Source organism: Octopus bimaculoides, chromosome 20 (genome assembly GCF_046866305.1).
Source record: "Octopus bimaculoides isolate indiv1 chromosome 20, ASM4686630v1, whole genome shotgun sequence".
In the NCBI taxonomy this organism is placed as follows: Eukaryota; Metazoa; Mollusca; class Cephalopoda; order Octopoda; family Octopodidae; genus Octopus; species Octopus bimaculoides.
In genome coordinates this window covers 16,127,914-16,142,195 of record NC_142947.1, presented here as the reverse complement: position 1 = coordinate 16,142,195, position 14,282 = coordinate 16,127,914, and the positions used below count along the sequence as shown (strand labels likewise).

The following is a 14,282-nucleotide window of genomic DNA, read 5'->3' as shown; positions in this document are numbered from 1 at the left end:
ACTAAATGGGAGAGAGGAAGAAGAACGAAGTAAGAGTGACGATTTACTTTTCGTAATGAGATTTAAAAAAGCCAAGGCTGTGTAGATTTTAGAACATTTATAAATATAAGGTCTTACAGCTGTTTCGAGGATATTTATTATATCCCTACATCGGAGACGGTGTGAGAGGATGGTTAGGCAATAGTTAATTCAGATAAGATAAGAAATAGAACGTGAACTTCAGGAATGAAAATAAGTGTGAGATATGCAGGGATATTGTATTTGTAACACTGTGTATAAACTCTTGTACAATTCATTAAGGAAATCCAACAGCAGCATATTTTCTTCCTTTGAAGCGATCGTAGAGATGGGCTTGAATGGACTCTGTTCTGGTTTCCTTCTAGGTTTTATCTACTTTTATTTGTATATCTGTCTATATTTTATACTATTGGGTATTTACCATTGGGTGCTCTATTATTTTAATATATATTTACGTTCGATTTTTGATAATTTGGGAATGATATAAAGTTGTTTTGACTGTTTGGAGTGTTTATTCATTATATCTTTCAATTTATTTCTCCTTTCACCTCGGTATCACCTGAGCAAAGTAGAGAAAAGACATAATCAGTGGCAGAATACCTGAACAGAATGCTTTCGACATGGAAGCTGCAATAAGTAAAATTAGGTAATTATTTTAAATATTATTTTGTACTGTTATTTTCTAATTATCCATAGAAAATAACGGTGATATGTGTCCCATAGGGAAAATACTTTCTACGTTATTGTTATTGTTGTTGCTGTCTATGTTGTTGTTTTGCTGATATTTTAGAATATATTAAAAATTTTGATTATTCTCGTTCCTTGCTTGTCATCCAATTTCAGAACAGAGTAAATATAATTCTCAAACCATACTAACTTGTTTGCTTTCTATACTTCAAATTTTGTTGTGAACGTTACGATCGTCCATTACATGGAGAATGCGAGCAAGAGAAACAATATTCTTAAGATTAAAAACCTGGAAAATTACAGGACAAGTCATTATACTTGCAAAAGTTCATGACAACTTATTAGATCTGGTAAAGTACAGAACTAGAAAACTTTTACTTAAAATATATGTGGATAAGGATAAAATTTTAGTTGAAATATTTAGATTTAGAAAATATTAGCTTTTATAAAAAGTGAAAGTTTTATTACAAGTTATTACTTCTATTTGTTATTACTTGTTACTTCTATTAAATATTTAAAATAACTCAGTTAAAATATCTTAGGCACTTTAAGAATATTCATCATTCTAATTATTAATTCATAATAGGAATTTTTAAAATGGGTTATAAATAGGATAGTAGTACAAAATTACAGTGTAACCGGCTGCATGAAACTGTGGACAACATACACTATGCCAAATGTAGAGTTTTTCTTTTCGAGTGGGGCGAAAACAAAGCAGAAAAAAAACAAAAGTGGGGACAACGATGAAAAAGAAACATCGCAAAACGTTTGGGGTATTTACAAAAAAAATACGAAATAATACAAAAAATTCCCACATCCGTGGAAAGAAAAACCTACGGAAAGACCACGGTAACCTCTGTCGTATTAATGTCACAAGTTGAAATTGGCATCTAAATGATCGACGTTATAGTACTTCGCCAGTAGATAAGTTAAAATTGGCATCTAAATAATCAACGTTATAGTACATGTGGACAACATACACTATGCCTATCGGCTATTTTGTAACCAATTTATCTACAACCCAAATATCCTACTGTTATTTCTTCCACATTGGTGATACCGTTTGAACAACTGTGAGTCGTAGCGCACTGAGTATCATTCCTAATAATATTATTAATATTATATAAGGGTATAAGTGTATTTTGATATGGAAAAACGTATGCATACATATATTCAAAATCACGCGTGTCTGTGAACGTACACAAAATATGCATGCCCCATATACAAATATGAATGCACGCGTATATCTAAAAGAAACTTTGCCCAGATATCTGCACCCTGCAACAACGAAACATATCCATATTCACAAATGCAACTGCGCGGCAACCACTTACATATAACCACATAAACATAGCTTGTGTGCAAACACCCACGCGTATAAAAACATGAAAGCATATTCGTACACACGAATCCACAAAGACACACACCCACACAGACATACACACACATACACATGTATGAAAAGCATATATAAAGAGAAAATACCTTTACGTGGCATTTTAACTAAAAAAAAATGTATCCAGATCACGGACATATCACGAAACCTGTCTTAAAATTAAGTTGGACACGTTGGATATTATAGTCGTAGTTATACTATTCCTGAAAAGAACGGACGTGATTGTCACACCCAGAATACCTTCGATCATCGGCCTCTTAGAGAGCGGTTGAGCTGAGGCTAAGTAACCGTTGTTACAAGAAAAGGGAAAACACTAAACAGGGTACGAAATAGAAAATCAATTTACCTTTTCTAACGATTTTCCATCTCATCGTTGATTTGTACCCGAAGTGAAGCAAAATTTGTTTTACATGTGATATTTGTGGCAGATACGTTTTTGGCTGGTGAAGTGAAAGTATAATCTGATGATACCAGAGAATAACAGCCCGAAGTAAGCGGGATTTGCTCCTTTTTGATGAAATAAAAATTTTTACCATTTTTTGTTGTAATCCACATAAAGGTTTCTTGCGATTTAAAAGGTGCGCCAATATTCGCTACACATCTTAAGTTTTTTACTTCTCTGCCTTGTTTATTAAGTCCTTTGAGAATTTCGAGACTCTCTAAGGTAGATTTTGCTGCAAAGATAACGATATAATATAGCAAAATGTTAGAACAATATGCTTTGCATATTACTATGACTATTGGGTGGTTTCACTAATATAAACTACAATCTTCATACTAAACTAAAATGGTTAACACCACTCGAATTGTTCTTCTTGCTGGACCCTGTGAATTAATGTTTCTAGCTTACATTCACATACACAAACGTGCACAGAGGCACACACGCGCATTCAACAAGCGCACACAGACATACACACATGCTCAAACAGATACACACACACTCACGCTGATACACACACACATACACACACCAACATACACACACACACACACACACACACACACACTACCAACAGTTCTGTTTATTTCCTGTTTTTTGTGCTGCTACTCCTAGGTTGGATTCGTAGCGGTAGCAAAGACAGTTGAATGATCTCCCTTGCAAGAAAGCTTATTGAATAATTAGCGTTCTAAGTTTCTCGAAGCATCTGTATCATAAGACGTGATTCTTAATTATTCAAGAAATTTAGTGTTACTCTTGGAAGTTTCTAGAATGTATAGCGTTCCATTAATAAAAATAGCCTCCTAACCCGGCTCTTCTCTTCTTAATCGATTAAACTTAGAACCATTCACGCCATTGCGTCTATTTCTCTACGCCACATGACTTAGCTGTTATTTCTATATTTCCTATCTTTGAACTTTCTTGCATAGATTAATTCTTTCAACTAGATTCTACATTTTGATTAAGTATCATCATTTACCATTATATAAAATATATTTTTATGTAGTAAATATATAGTTCTTGAATTTATTCTTCATTTCTATATGAACTTTTGAAATAATATGCACGTAGCCACATCAGCACCTGGTACTGACTCTATATAACCACTATGTAAATTGGTGACCCCGACGTGATAGGAACACGCAGCCTTCTGATCTATTAAAACCCTGGATGATCACGTTATATATAGAAAGTTGCCTTTCATTTGCAACGCGCCAGCATGTCACTCGTTTTTTGCCATTCGTGTGCACACACTCCCTGCCTCAGTCACGCTCTGACTGGCATTTTCTGCCCTCTTTGCACGCAAAACGACACTGCTATTTGGACTGCTTCGAATAAATCCTGTCCTCTATACATTTCCTTGGATTCTGTTTCCAGAGATGCACAATTTTCTCTACCTTCATATTGCATGCACAAACACACACGTTACAGAAGTTTGAACGTTGATTTTTCATTTTGGACCTGAAATATTGTATTTATTCCCATTCTGTTTTCAGCAGTTGTTGATATTTTATGATGTATACATTTTTGTTACTGTTATTGTATACCATTACCTTTGCCTGAAGGATATCAAGATAGCTGACTGATCTCCCTTGCAAGAAAGATTATAGAGTTACCTCCCGTTCTAAGTTTCTCGGAGCATCTGTATCATGAGAATTGATTCATATTTATTCAAGAAGCTTAGTATTTCTTTTCGAAGTTTCTAGAACGCCTAGTGTTCCATTAATGAAAACAGCTTCCTAACCCTGCTCTTCGCTTCTTAGTCGATTAGACTTAGAGCTATTCACGTCATTTCTATGTCCGTCTATCTCTCTACGCCACATGGGTGAAAGCTACCATTTAGCTGTTATTTCTATATTTCCTATCTCTGAACATTCTTGCATAGAGTACTTCATTCAACTAGATTCTACATTTTGATTCTGTATCATCATCGACCAGTATATAAAATATATTTTTATGAAGTAAATGTATAGTTCTTGAATTTATTCATCTCTATATGAACTTTTGTATACACGCAGCTACACCATCACCTTGTACAGACTATATATAACCACTATAGACTTCTACAGACAATGGTGTCGTAGAGCACTTTCATATGTATCTCTCTTTTTTTTCGTATATCGTTTTTGTGTTCTCATTTTCGCGTCTTATTATATACTTCATTTTGCCTATTCGTTTTGTTACCTCTCCGTCTTCCCAAACTTCTCTTCATTTTCATACATTTTGAAAAGCACCTTGTCACCGATATTAAAGTACGTTCTCGTATTTTTAGTGCTTTCCCTATTTGTTTTTCTTACTGATAACAGCCTGTGAAAAATTGGTCTTGTTTTCCGAGCAAACATTAGTTCCGTAAGCAACTTGCTTGAACAAGTGATTGGGTTTGGTGTTATCCTATAAACTCTCAAGAATTCTGTCAATGCTGCACCATCGACTAGCACGTATCTTGATTTATTTAATGCCTTTTTAAATGCATCCACGAACCGTTACGCTTGCACGTTTGATCTTCGCTGATATGGCGGAATAGAGATGTGTTCAATTGCATTTTTTTGCAAAAAAACTCATACGCTATAAACTGCTTACCGTTTTCGGATACTATAGTGTCCGGGACACCATATCTTGTAAAGTGTTCATGAAGAAATTAATATAATAACTAATTATAATACTATAAAACTTATATGAAAATAAAGTTTACAATACAAAGAATATTTTAACATGACGTATATGCAACTTTAACCAAGTTGAAGAAAATTAATGGAAATTTACATAGTCAAGGCTCGTTTGATCTCGACTCAACAATTATTTGATTATTTAACCTAGACCAGTCCTGAACTAGCAAACCTACGATCAAAGATGTTTCAGCTTGGTCACCCGTACTGTATTTTTGACACACTAGGAAGTGATTTGAGGGCAATCTGACTGGTATTTCTAACACATTGGGCGACCACGTTGCCTCACATAACATCTATACCTACCTCTGTTCACGTTCTTCAGGTTACTATTGAGTTCAGTGAAAATGGAAAAAAAAGTTTAAAGCATTACTGAGAATTCGGACAAAGTATTAATTAAATATAGCCTCGCCATGATCAACGAAAACAAAAGAAAAGACATAACCAGAGAGGAGACATGAGCCGGTGGCTCGTTTAACATCTCTAGTGTTGTGAGGTACAGAGGAGTAGGCAGAAAAGATAGGAGAGAAACGGTGGTAAAGCATGTCCAGGAGATAGAGGAGGAAGTGTAAGAGACAACGTGAGGAAGTTACAGGAGTAGTAGGAGAAGAAGTGTAAGATGGAAACGTAAACGAAAAGACAGAAAAAGAGAGAGAAAGATCGAGACAGAGATAGAAAGACAAACTGAAAAACAGAAGACAGATAGAGAATGGGGAAGAATTCATAGATAGTCAAGAGGGTTGAGATAGAATTGACAGAAAGAGAAGTTGAAAGGAGAGTAACAAACGAAGAAAGAGGAAGATTGGGTTAGAGGAAAGCAAACAGAAGAGACACAGGGAAAGACAGACAGAGAAGAAGGAGACACACACACACACACACACACACACACACACACACACACACATACATACACACACACACACATATATATATATATATATATATATATATATATATATATATATATATATATATATATATATATGCGTAAAGTTCTATTTAGCAATAATAACTTGTCTCTTTTACAATCCTAATATTATTTACGGAGATTAATTACTTCTCATCCACATTAAACATTTCAGCCACGTTGACTGGATTATTTGTAAGTAATGTTTCATGATAACAGATACATACAAGCTGTTGACGATCCGTATTGATTTATACATACGTTCTGTTAAGTAACGTACATAAAATTATTGTGGAAAACTCTTTAATCACCCACACATTTCAAAGTCATGAAAGTCAAAACAAAGATCGCTACGTAACGTTGAAAATGCCAAATTCATCAATAGCCAAGTTTAACACTATTATCAACTACTTGCCTAATAACACTGTATAGTGAATCCTGTAGAATCTCCAAATGAGAAGTATACGTCATTAATGTCTTCTCAGAGACTCGGCACTTGAAGTTAGCTTTGTGTCAGCTTTTGCAGCGGCAAAATATTATGCAATAAAACATACCTGATGTTCTATTAATCACTCATAACAGATGATTTCCTGGATGCTTTGAAGGTGATATAATCAGGGTTGAGATCAACGTACTTATGGTTTTAGGATATGCTGTATGTTTTATAGTTGATATTTTTCATGACAGTTGTGTGGATTGATTAATTCACAGAGAATTTTGAGAGTTATTTTCTTTTGGCATTTGGTCTACTTTCCTTTTCTTTTTCTCAGTGATGCAATGGTATTTACTTTGCTGATTGTTTGCCATACTTCGATGTACTCCTACTTTTTGTCATCGTTTAATGAGAAAGAATACGAAATGAAATTTGACTGATGTAACTTGTGTTCATGCAGTGTTGATGCTAATTCTGTTGGGTTGGCACCTCTTTGAATACTCGCTGCAAAATCACCACACAGCAGTGAAGTTGTTTGCTACCTTCGTTGTCAAAATTCTATAAATGACTAATTTCCGTCACTGCTACATAAAACAGAAGAAACAACCCAATATTAAATAGAGGCAGTAAAGCATGAGTATGGTCTTTAGTTTTACTGGAAAATCGCCAAAACTGTTTCGGTTTTATTAGACTTGATTTGCGAATCTTAGGCTAAATCTGGTAGTTATGGAATGATGAGCAAATATATAGCTGGGTGAAAAGTTAATAGTTAACTGATTGCTATAACCCAAGAAATATTACTTATAAAGTTACATCTTTATTGATTACAACAATCTTTTTGTAAATTACTGACTTTGGTCACAAACAGGTGGGTGGATCTCAGAAATTTAGTTAATTTTAATTCATCAGAAATGAAAAGTAACAGGGAGAGAATCTTATATTTAGCAGCTATATGGAGACTACCGAGGATATGCTTTAATCTTATTCCTAAATCTTATCCTCAAAACGTAATCTAACCGTGACTGGAAAATTATAAAAAGTTAACCTAATTTAGTCATTCACACAATGGATTGTTTTTAACATGAAGTTGTTTGATATTGATTAATTGAAATTTTTGTCCTTCTACATCAATTATCCAAACTTCTATTCATTCTACAGCGAATAGAACAACTAGATGTTGTACACAGTGTATTCATTGCAATATAAAACAGAAAACCAAAGGATTTTGGCATGTGCAAAATATTGCACGTGTCAAAATCTGCAGAAATATACAAAATAAATACAGCTACTGAAAATGAGTATTTCTGGGGCTGAATAAGTGTGGAAGCCGGGTAACACCAACCTTTAAAAACCTTCCTTTTTGAAGTTTTGTAGAATGTTTTACATGAGTAAGCTGCCACATCTTTGCAAGTGGGGTTATATTTCCAACAGGTAACATTACCTATAATGTCAACAGGTAAATCACAGTCGAAACCATCGCTAGTTTTTAATCTTTTGTATCCCTTCTTCATAGGGGAATATAGTATATGTACGACTGTATTTCCGTTTTGTTGTAGTTTGAAGTCAAGAAGATTATATGACTTATACTGGCATGTTATTGATATACTATACGTGTTTCCCACTTCAATACCCTCAGCTGGTGTCATTGCTATAACCTTCAAAGCTATAAGAAAAAATCAGAGAAATATATAATTGCAGTTATAGAACAATGGCGAAGAAGATAATAATATGGAGAGTCATGGCATTGAAGAAAATGAATGAATGAATGAATGAATGAATGAATGAATGAATGAATGAATGAATGATGGTAGGCTCTCGTAGGCCGAGAAAGAAGGTTCTCAATTTCTTGCTGAACACCCTGAAAAAATGATTTGTTTAAAGTGATCAGAAGTATGTGTTGTACATTAACAAACTCCCTTCATCAAATCAACGTTCTCTGAGTAGAAGTACAGTGTACTACACGTCGGGTATCGAAGTGATGGAAGATATGTTTTGCTCAAGGAATCAACGCACCACCCAATCCAGAAATGGATATCATGATCTCGTGATCGTGTCTGCGATACCCTGACAACTAGGCCATGCGCCCTTATAATGAAAACGATAATCAAAGCACGAATGATAGCCCAAGCCAAACAAGGAGATAGAAAACGGTAATGGAGGAGAAATAGCAGAAGACATACAAGTACAAGGTCTGTGGAAGATCAAATATCAGACAAATTAAATGCAGGAGTTGGCACAAATCAGAGATTGTCAGTTTTGACAGCATACATTTAGAAAAGAAAATATTAAATTTATTTAAATAATTAAATGAGATACGAGAGTCGGCTGGAAAGTTCATAGGCCGAATGTCAAGTTTTTACATTAATTCTTAAATCTCTGAAATCTTTTCATTAATTTCAGCTATCTTTATTAATAGCTGAATTGTCATGTTCCAGGTAAACTGACGTCTGATTGTTCATAGAATATTTCGGAACTAACTGGTAGCGATTTCTCTTGAAGATGGACAAACATCACCTCTTTCTCAGGTACTTGCAGAAATGGAGTTCAAACCCCAAGGACATTTCTGCTGACATGGTTACCAAATTATTGGATGACGCTCCAGGTTTATCAATAATGCAAAAGTGGGCAGCTGAATTTAGAAAGGGAAGGGAGTCTTTTGAAGATGAACCAAAACCTGAACGTTCTGCAACCACCACCACCACCAAAGAAGACATTGATAGTATTCACCACATAAAAACTGGATGAGAGGGGATTCACTATAAATCAAATAGGTAATGCTAACAGCATATTCCATGAGAGGATTGAGAATATTCTGCACAATTAACTTGGTATTACGAACGTTTCTGCTCGATGGATGCCACGTCTTCTAACACCTGATCAGAAGCGACCTAGGCCAATCATATGACGGGAAAATCTCACATCATTTCAAGGAGATCGAGTTGATTTCCTTGAATGTTTCCATACCCAGGATGACTGTTGACTTTATCACTTTGAGCCAGAGACAATGAAACACCCTGTAGTAGAAATTCACATTCTCACCTGCAGCAAAGAAGATCAATGTCTTTTAATCTGCAGGGAAGGTGACGGCCTCAGACTTTTGAGATACAAATGACATTGCATACAGAAAGCATGGCAAACAACGTAGTAGAGGAAGATTGTGAATTGGGGCCAAAAGAAAATATTTTCTTTAATCTTAACTTACTATCATTCGTATGGTCACATGCAATTGTAACTGACAACATCGATGAAATTAAAATGCAAATATGAGATAGACGGGGAAATAGCCGTCGACTTCCAGTACCTGAAATATAACCAAAAGACATGCATGATTCAGGTAAAAATGATGGTTAAACAGCAAAAGGATAAGAAAACTTGAGAGGACAATGGAAAATATATAAGCGTGAATAATCGAGAACATTGTTTTGGTGTCAAGGGTCATAACTCTTAACTTAACCCTCTACTCGTTTTGTGTCATCATTTTTTTCACAACAACAAACCGGATGTGTCTACTCTCCTCCAATAATAGAGAGCAGTCACCATATTTCATTTCATATCGGCTGCCTATGATGTTTGCGTTGTTTCATAATCGGATCGTTGCCTAACAATCCGTGGAAACCATAGCACGAAACTGATTGGTAAGATCGACCGTAATAGATATATAATATTGTACATTTCGAATAAGGTGAGTGTTCAATTTTACTATAATGCTCTTCGTGCCATTTAGTAACAACTTTAGCTGTGTAAATTGGTGCATTATCATCCTGAAAGACTGGGTTCCCCTCCGAAAACAGTTCCGCAACCATAGGATGAATTTGATCAGATAAAATGCCTAAATATTAATTCTACCATGAATAGAAACCATTGGGCTGGAGGATTTCCAAGATATAACGACCCCACCCGCCAGATCATCGCAGATTTTCTCCATGTTTAGCAGGTGGAAGAAAGCAGTCTGGGTCAAATGCTTCTTTTGGCTGTCTCCACACGTATACTCGAACGGTGATCGGAAATAAGGGAAAGGATGACTCAACCGAGAATGTAACATTCTTCCACTGCTCTAGGGAACAATTCTGTAGGTTTCTTTTTACTCCACTCAAAACTGTGCAACGTTTGTTTTTGAAATTAGTGGTTTTCTGATTGCAGCCCTCCCGTGAAATATGACTTTGTGCAGCTTCCAATAAACAGTGTTTGTGGAAACTGGGTTCTCGAGGTGGTCAGCAGTAATTTTGGGAGCTATGCCTTTGTGATCCTTTCTAACATTTCGCGTATGAGTCCGAATAGTTTTCTTCCAGCGTTTTATTTCGAAGAGGAAACTGTGGAAACTGGGTTCTCGAGGTGGTCATTGATATCTGCAGTAATTTTGGGAGCTATGCCTTTGTGATCCTTTCTAACATTTCGCGTATGAGTCCGAATGTCCCTATCTCAAAGTTTTGGTTATCTTCCAGCGTTTTATTTCGAAGAGGATTTTTTTTTCCCCTTTCTCAAACGCTGTCATTAATTTTGAGTCAGTACTTCTCTTGATACACCAAACATTTCGGCTGTTTTCGTTACGCTGGCGCCTGCCATACGAGCACCAACAATTTAACCTCTTCGAAAGTCCGATAGATCTGTCATTTTAATGAATTTTAATTACCTTTTTCTGATGATATCTGAAAAGAAACAACAATTTTAGCAAAACATATTAAGCAACACTAATAATAAATCAAAAAACATAAAAATAAACAAGATTTCGACGGTTTTATAGATATTTAAAAATTATAATGCTATGATGCTACGGTTTTCCATCATTTTTTCCAAATCCTGTATATAGCTCCACGAATTTTGTCATTTATGCAATTAATTGATCTTGTTATAAATTTGTTTGATTTTGACAAATTAAATTTTTTTTCTCTTTCTACATCAATTATCCCAACTGACGTCTGATTGTTCATAGAATATTTCGGAACTAACTGGTAGCGATTTCTCTTGAAGATGGACAAACATCACCTCTTTCTCAGGTACTTGCAGAAATGGAGTTCAAACCCCAAGGACATTTCTGCTGACATGGTTACCAAATTATTGGATGACGCTCCAGGTTTATCAATAATGCAAATATGCAAATTCTATTCCACTGGAAAAAGAACACCTAGTTACTTTAGACAATACATAGATTATTTAAGCATCTTACCTTTAAGCATCTTCCTTGTTGAAGTTCGTTTATAAGACTTATAAGAGTAGGCTGCTACAGCTTCGCAAGTGGGATTTGGTTTCCAATACGTAATATAGCTTACATCACCAGAAGGTAAATCATTCTCGAAACATTAGATAATTATTAATGGTCTTCACATATATCGTTCTTCGTGACGTATTACATCTCTAACTTCGTTTTGTTGCAGTTTGAAGTCAAAGGAATTATAAACCACATACCATCATGTTACTTGTCATCCCAACTTCAATACCGTCAGCTGGTGTCGTTTTTAGAATCTAAATAAAAACTAAAGGAGAGAGACATATAAATAATAAAAATATATAATCGCTGTCATATAACAATGGATAAGAAGAAGATAATAGTATGGAGAGCAATGGCTTTGAAAAAGATGAATGAGTGAATGACAATTGTAGTATCTCGAACTCCTAGAAAGAATGTTCTGCAATTTCTTGCTGAAAAACCTGCACAAAGAATTTGTTTATAATTATCAAACGTATGTAATGTACTTCTATATCCTTAAAATGTTTGGATATATAATCTAAGGAAGCAAAGATAAAATCAATGTCTTCACAAGGCGTACATTTTATTTCTATGTTTACAAAACGCAAGATTCAAAAACGTCCTCTGACGTCATTAACGATATAACAATCGGACGAGTCCACACAGATGTGTGTTAATGTCTATCACCACATCTCTTCTTTTGAGATTGAATTCTGTTGGAAGTGAATATTTTATTCTACGCCACATCTCCTTTTTATCAGATTTACTTCCATCTGAAACTCAATATTTTTTTTCGTTTTTGTACTACCTGCAACAATTCCGCATGCTTTCTTTTTTTTTTTTTTGCATTCTTACAACTTAATTCGATGATTTCTTGTCGAGTCGACACATTAAAAATATCGTAGAGGACTTTCATGGATACTTCTTTCCTCGTAAGCTTTTCTTCAGCAAACCTTCTTTTCAGCTGGTTTATATGTCTTTTATGTTCCCATTTCGAACCTTTCACCATGTACGTCATTTTACCGACCCGTTTTATTATCTTGGCCGCTTTCCCAAGCTTCTTTTCCATTTCTGTACACTCTTAAAACACCTTATCACCGATTTAGATCCATTTTCGGCCAGTAAATATAACTCCTCATTAGCGACTTCATCCTAGAAATTCCCTGGATCTCCAGTGTGGAATTCCTTTAACATTCGATTTTTTAGCGAGGCAGGCATTACGACCCTCTGTGCGTACATAAGAATATTATCACATATCGAATACAAATTCAAAACTGTGTTGTGTCCAGCCTCACGCAGTTTTTCCTTTGTTTCTTCTGATCTCACTATATTTTTCATTTTTATGATAAACTCGTTTTTCTTTCCTCCGATGTCAGCGGCAATTCACCTACAACGTTGCACAATAAATTTTTAATATCAATTCTGAAACCATAGCTTTAATACTCTTAGTTTAGTCCTGATTTTCTAACTTTATTCCTCCCCTTTTTTCCTCTCCTTCATTCCCCCCACTCACTTTGATTTGTTTTGGCCATTGATATCTTCTCTTATTATGGTTTTTCTTATAAATAATATCTGTCTACTACTACCCCACATTAATGTATTAATTTTAACTATAAATGTTTGTCTTGTTCTAATTTAACTATTAATGTTCTCTATGGTTTTAAATTTAGTACTTTAGTTTGTTGTATTATTCTAAATATACAGACGAATAGATATATTCTTAATAATTCTCCAATATCTTGACTTAAATTCCCTTACCTTAAATTTCCTCTAGCCACTCCTTAGGGTATTGTCCTTCCATTTTCATTTTTATTTCTATATATATATATATTTTCCTTTTTTCTTATCTCTTTTTTTCTCTTGCTTGATTTACCCCTAACCTGCTGTCCCTTACTACTTAATCTACCTTCCTCTAAATTGAAATTACTGCTATCTTACCCCTCCGATTAGAATATATAGAAATTAAATTCCTGTTTGATTCACTAGACTGTTGATTAACAGCCCAGTCAAGATGGTATTTTCTTCATCTCCTACTCTTGTATTTGCACACATCTACAAAATGACTTTCTGAAATGAACTCCCATTATGCAGCTGAGGAGTACATCTTCATTGCACATCTTATGTGGTGTTCTCACTACATAAATAAATGAAGTTTGTACGAAACGTACGTACTGCTATAACCTAATCCATTTTTGTTGCTTTTCTTCAAATTTTATTCACCAAATCTCTTGATTGTGTTTTTGGTTTTTACCCTACCAAATTCTGATGCCTCAAACATTTTAAGTACCACATTTAATCTTTTGATTAAATCTATATTATATATATATATATATATATATATATATATACATTCGGTTAGAGATTAAAGCAGTTAAGATGAAAAAATGTCAAAAATTTGTTGATATTGAAATAAGTCGATTAGTGTTGTGTAATATTTGCTAGTTGAGAAACTTACGTAGCCTCTTCCGCTCCTTATAAATCTTCAGCATTTAGTTACATTCTTATTGGGGAAAATTTTGTAACTTAGAATTTTAATAAATTTTTATATCAT

The 14,282-nt window shown here is 34.6% G+C and overlaps 2 protein-coding genes across 4 annotated transcripts in view; one reads left to right on the top strand and one right to left on the bottom strand.

Moving 5' to 3' along the window:
* Positions 1-82: 82 nt before the first annotated feature.
* Positions 83-12,292, bottom strand: LOC106876203 (uncharacterized). 2 transcript variants are annotated; one of them, XM_089338104.1, is made up of 5 exons: positions 11,711-12,274; positions 9,749-9,847; positions 7,889-8,209; positions 2,448-2,775; positions 83-577 (listed from the first exon to the last, which is right to left on the bottom strand). In XM_089338104.1, the coding sequence occupies exons 1-4, from the start codon at positions 11,718-11,720 to the stop codon at positions 2,453-2,455; spliced, it is 753 nt and encodes a 250-aa protein (XP_089194230.1). In that variant the 5' UTR covers positions 11,721-12,274; the 3' UTR covers positions 83-577; positions 2,448-2,452. The 2 variants fall into 2 exon arrangements, with proteins under 2 accessions (XP_089194230.1, XP_052830972.2); XM_052975012.2 differs by lacking the exon at positions 9,749-9,847 and having other exon boundaries at positions 11,711-12,292.
* LOC128250265 (uncharacterized) overlaps positions 9,843-14,282 on the top strand; it is a 99,477-nt gene continuing 95,037 nt past the window's right edge. For both annotated transcript variants that reach the window (XM_089338109.1, XM_089338107.1), the window contains exon 1: positions 9,843-10,228. The gene's annotated coding sequence lies outside the window, so the exon portion shown is untranslated. The remainder of the gene's footprint in view (positions 10,229-14,282) is intronic.

What these genes read in the sequence shown, in the direction of transcription:
- LOC106876203 (XM_089338104.1), bottom strand. An exon ending in ATGTGACCATACGAATGATA is followed by an intron (nt 8,210 to 9,748) that starts GTAAGTTAAGAT and finishes TTTTTCTTATAG; the next exon opens with CTTTGAAGGTTATAGCAATG. An exon ending in AAAAAGGAAGGTTTTTAAAG is followed by an intron (nt 2,776 to 7,888) that starts GTTGGTGTTACC and finishes TTATCTTTGCAG; the next exon opens with CAAAATCTACCTTAGAGAGT.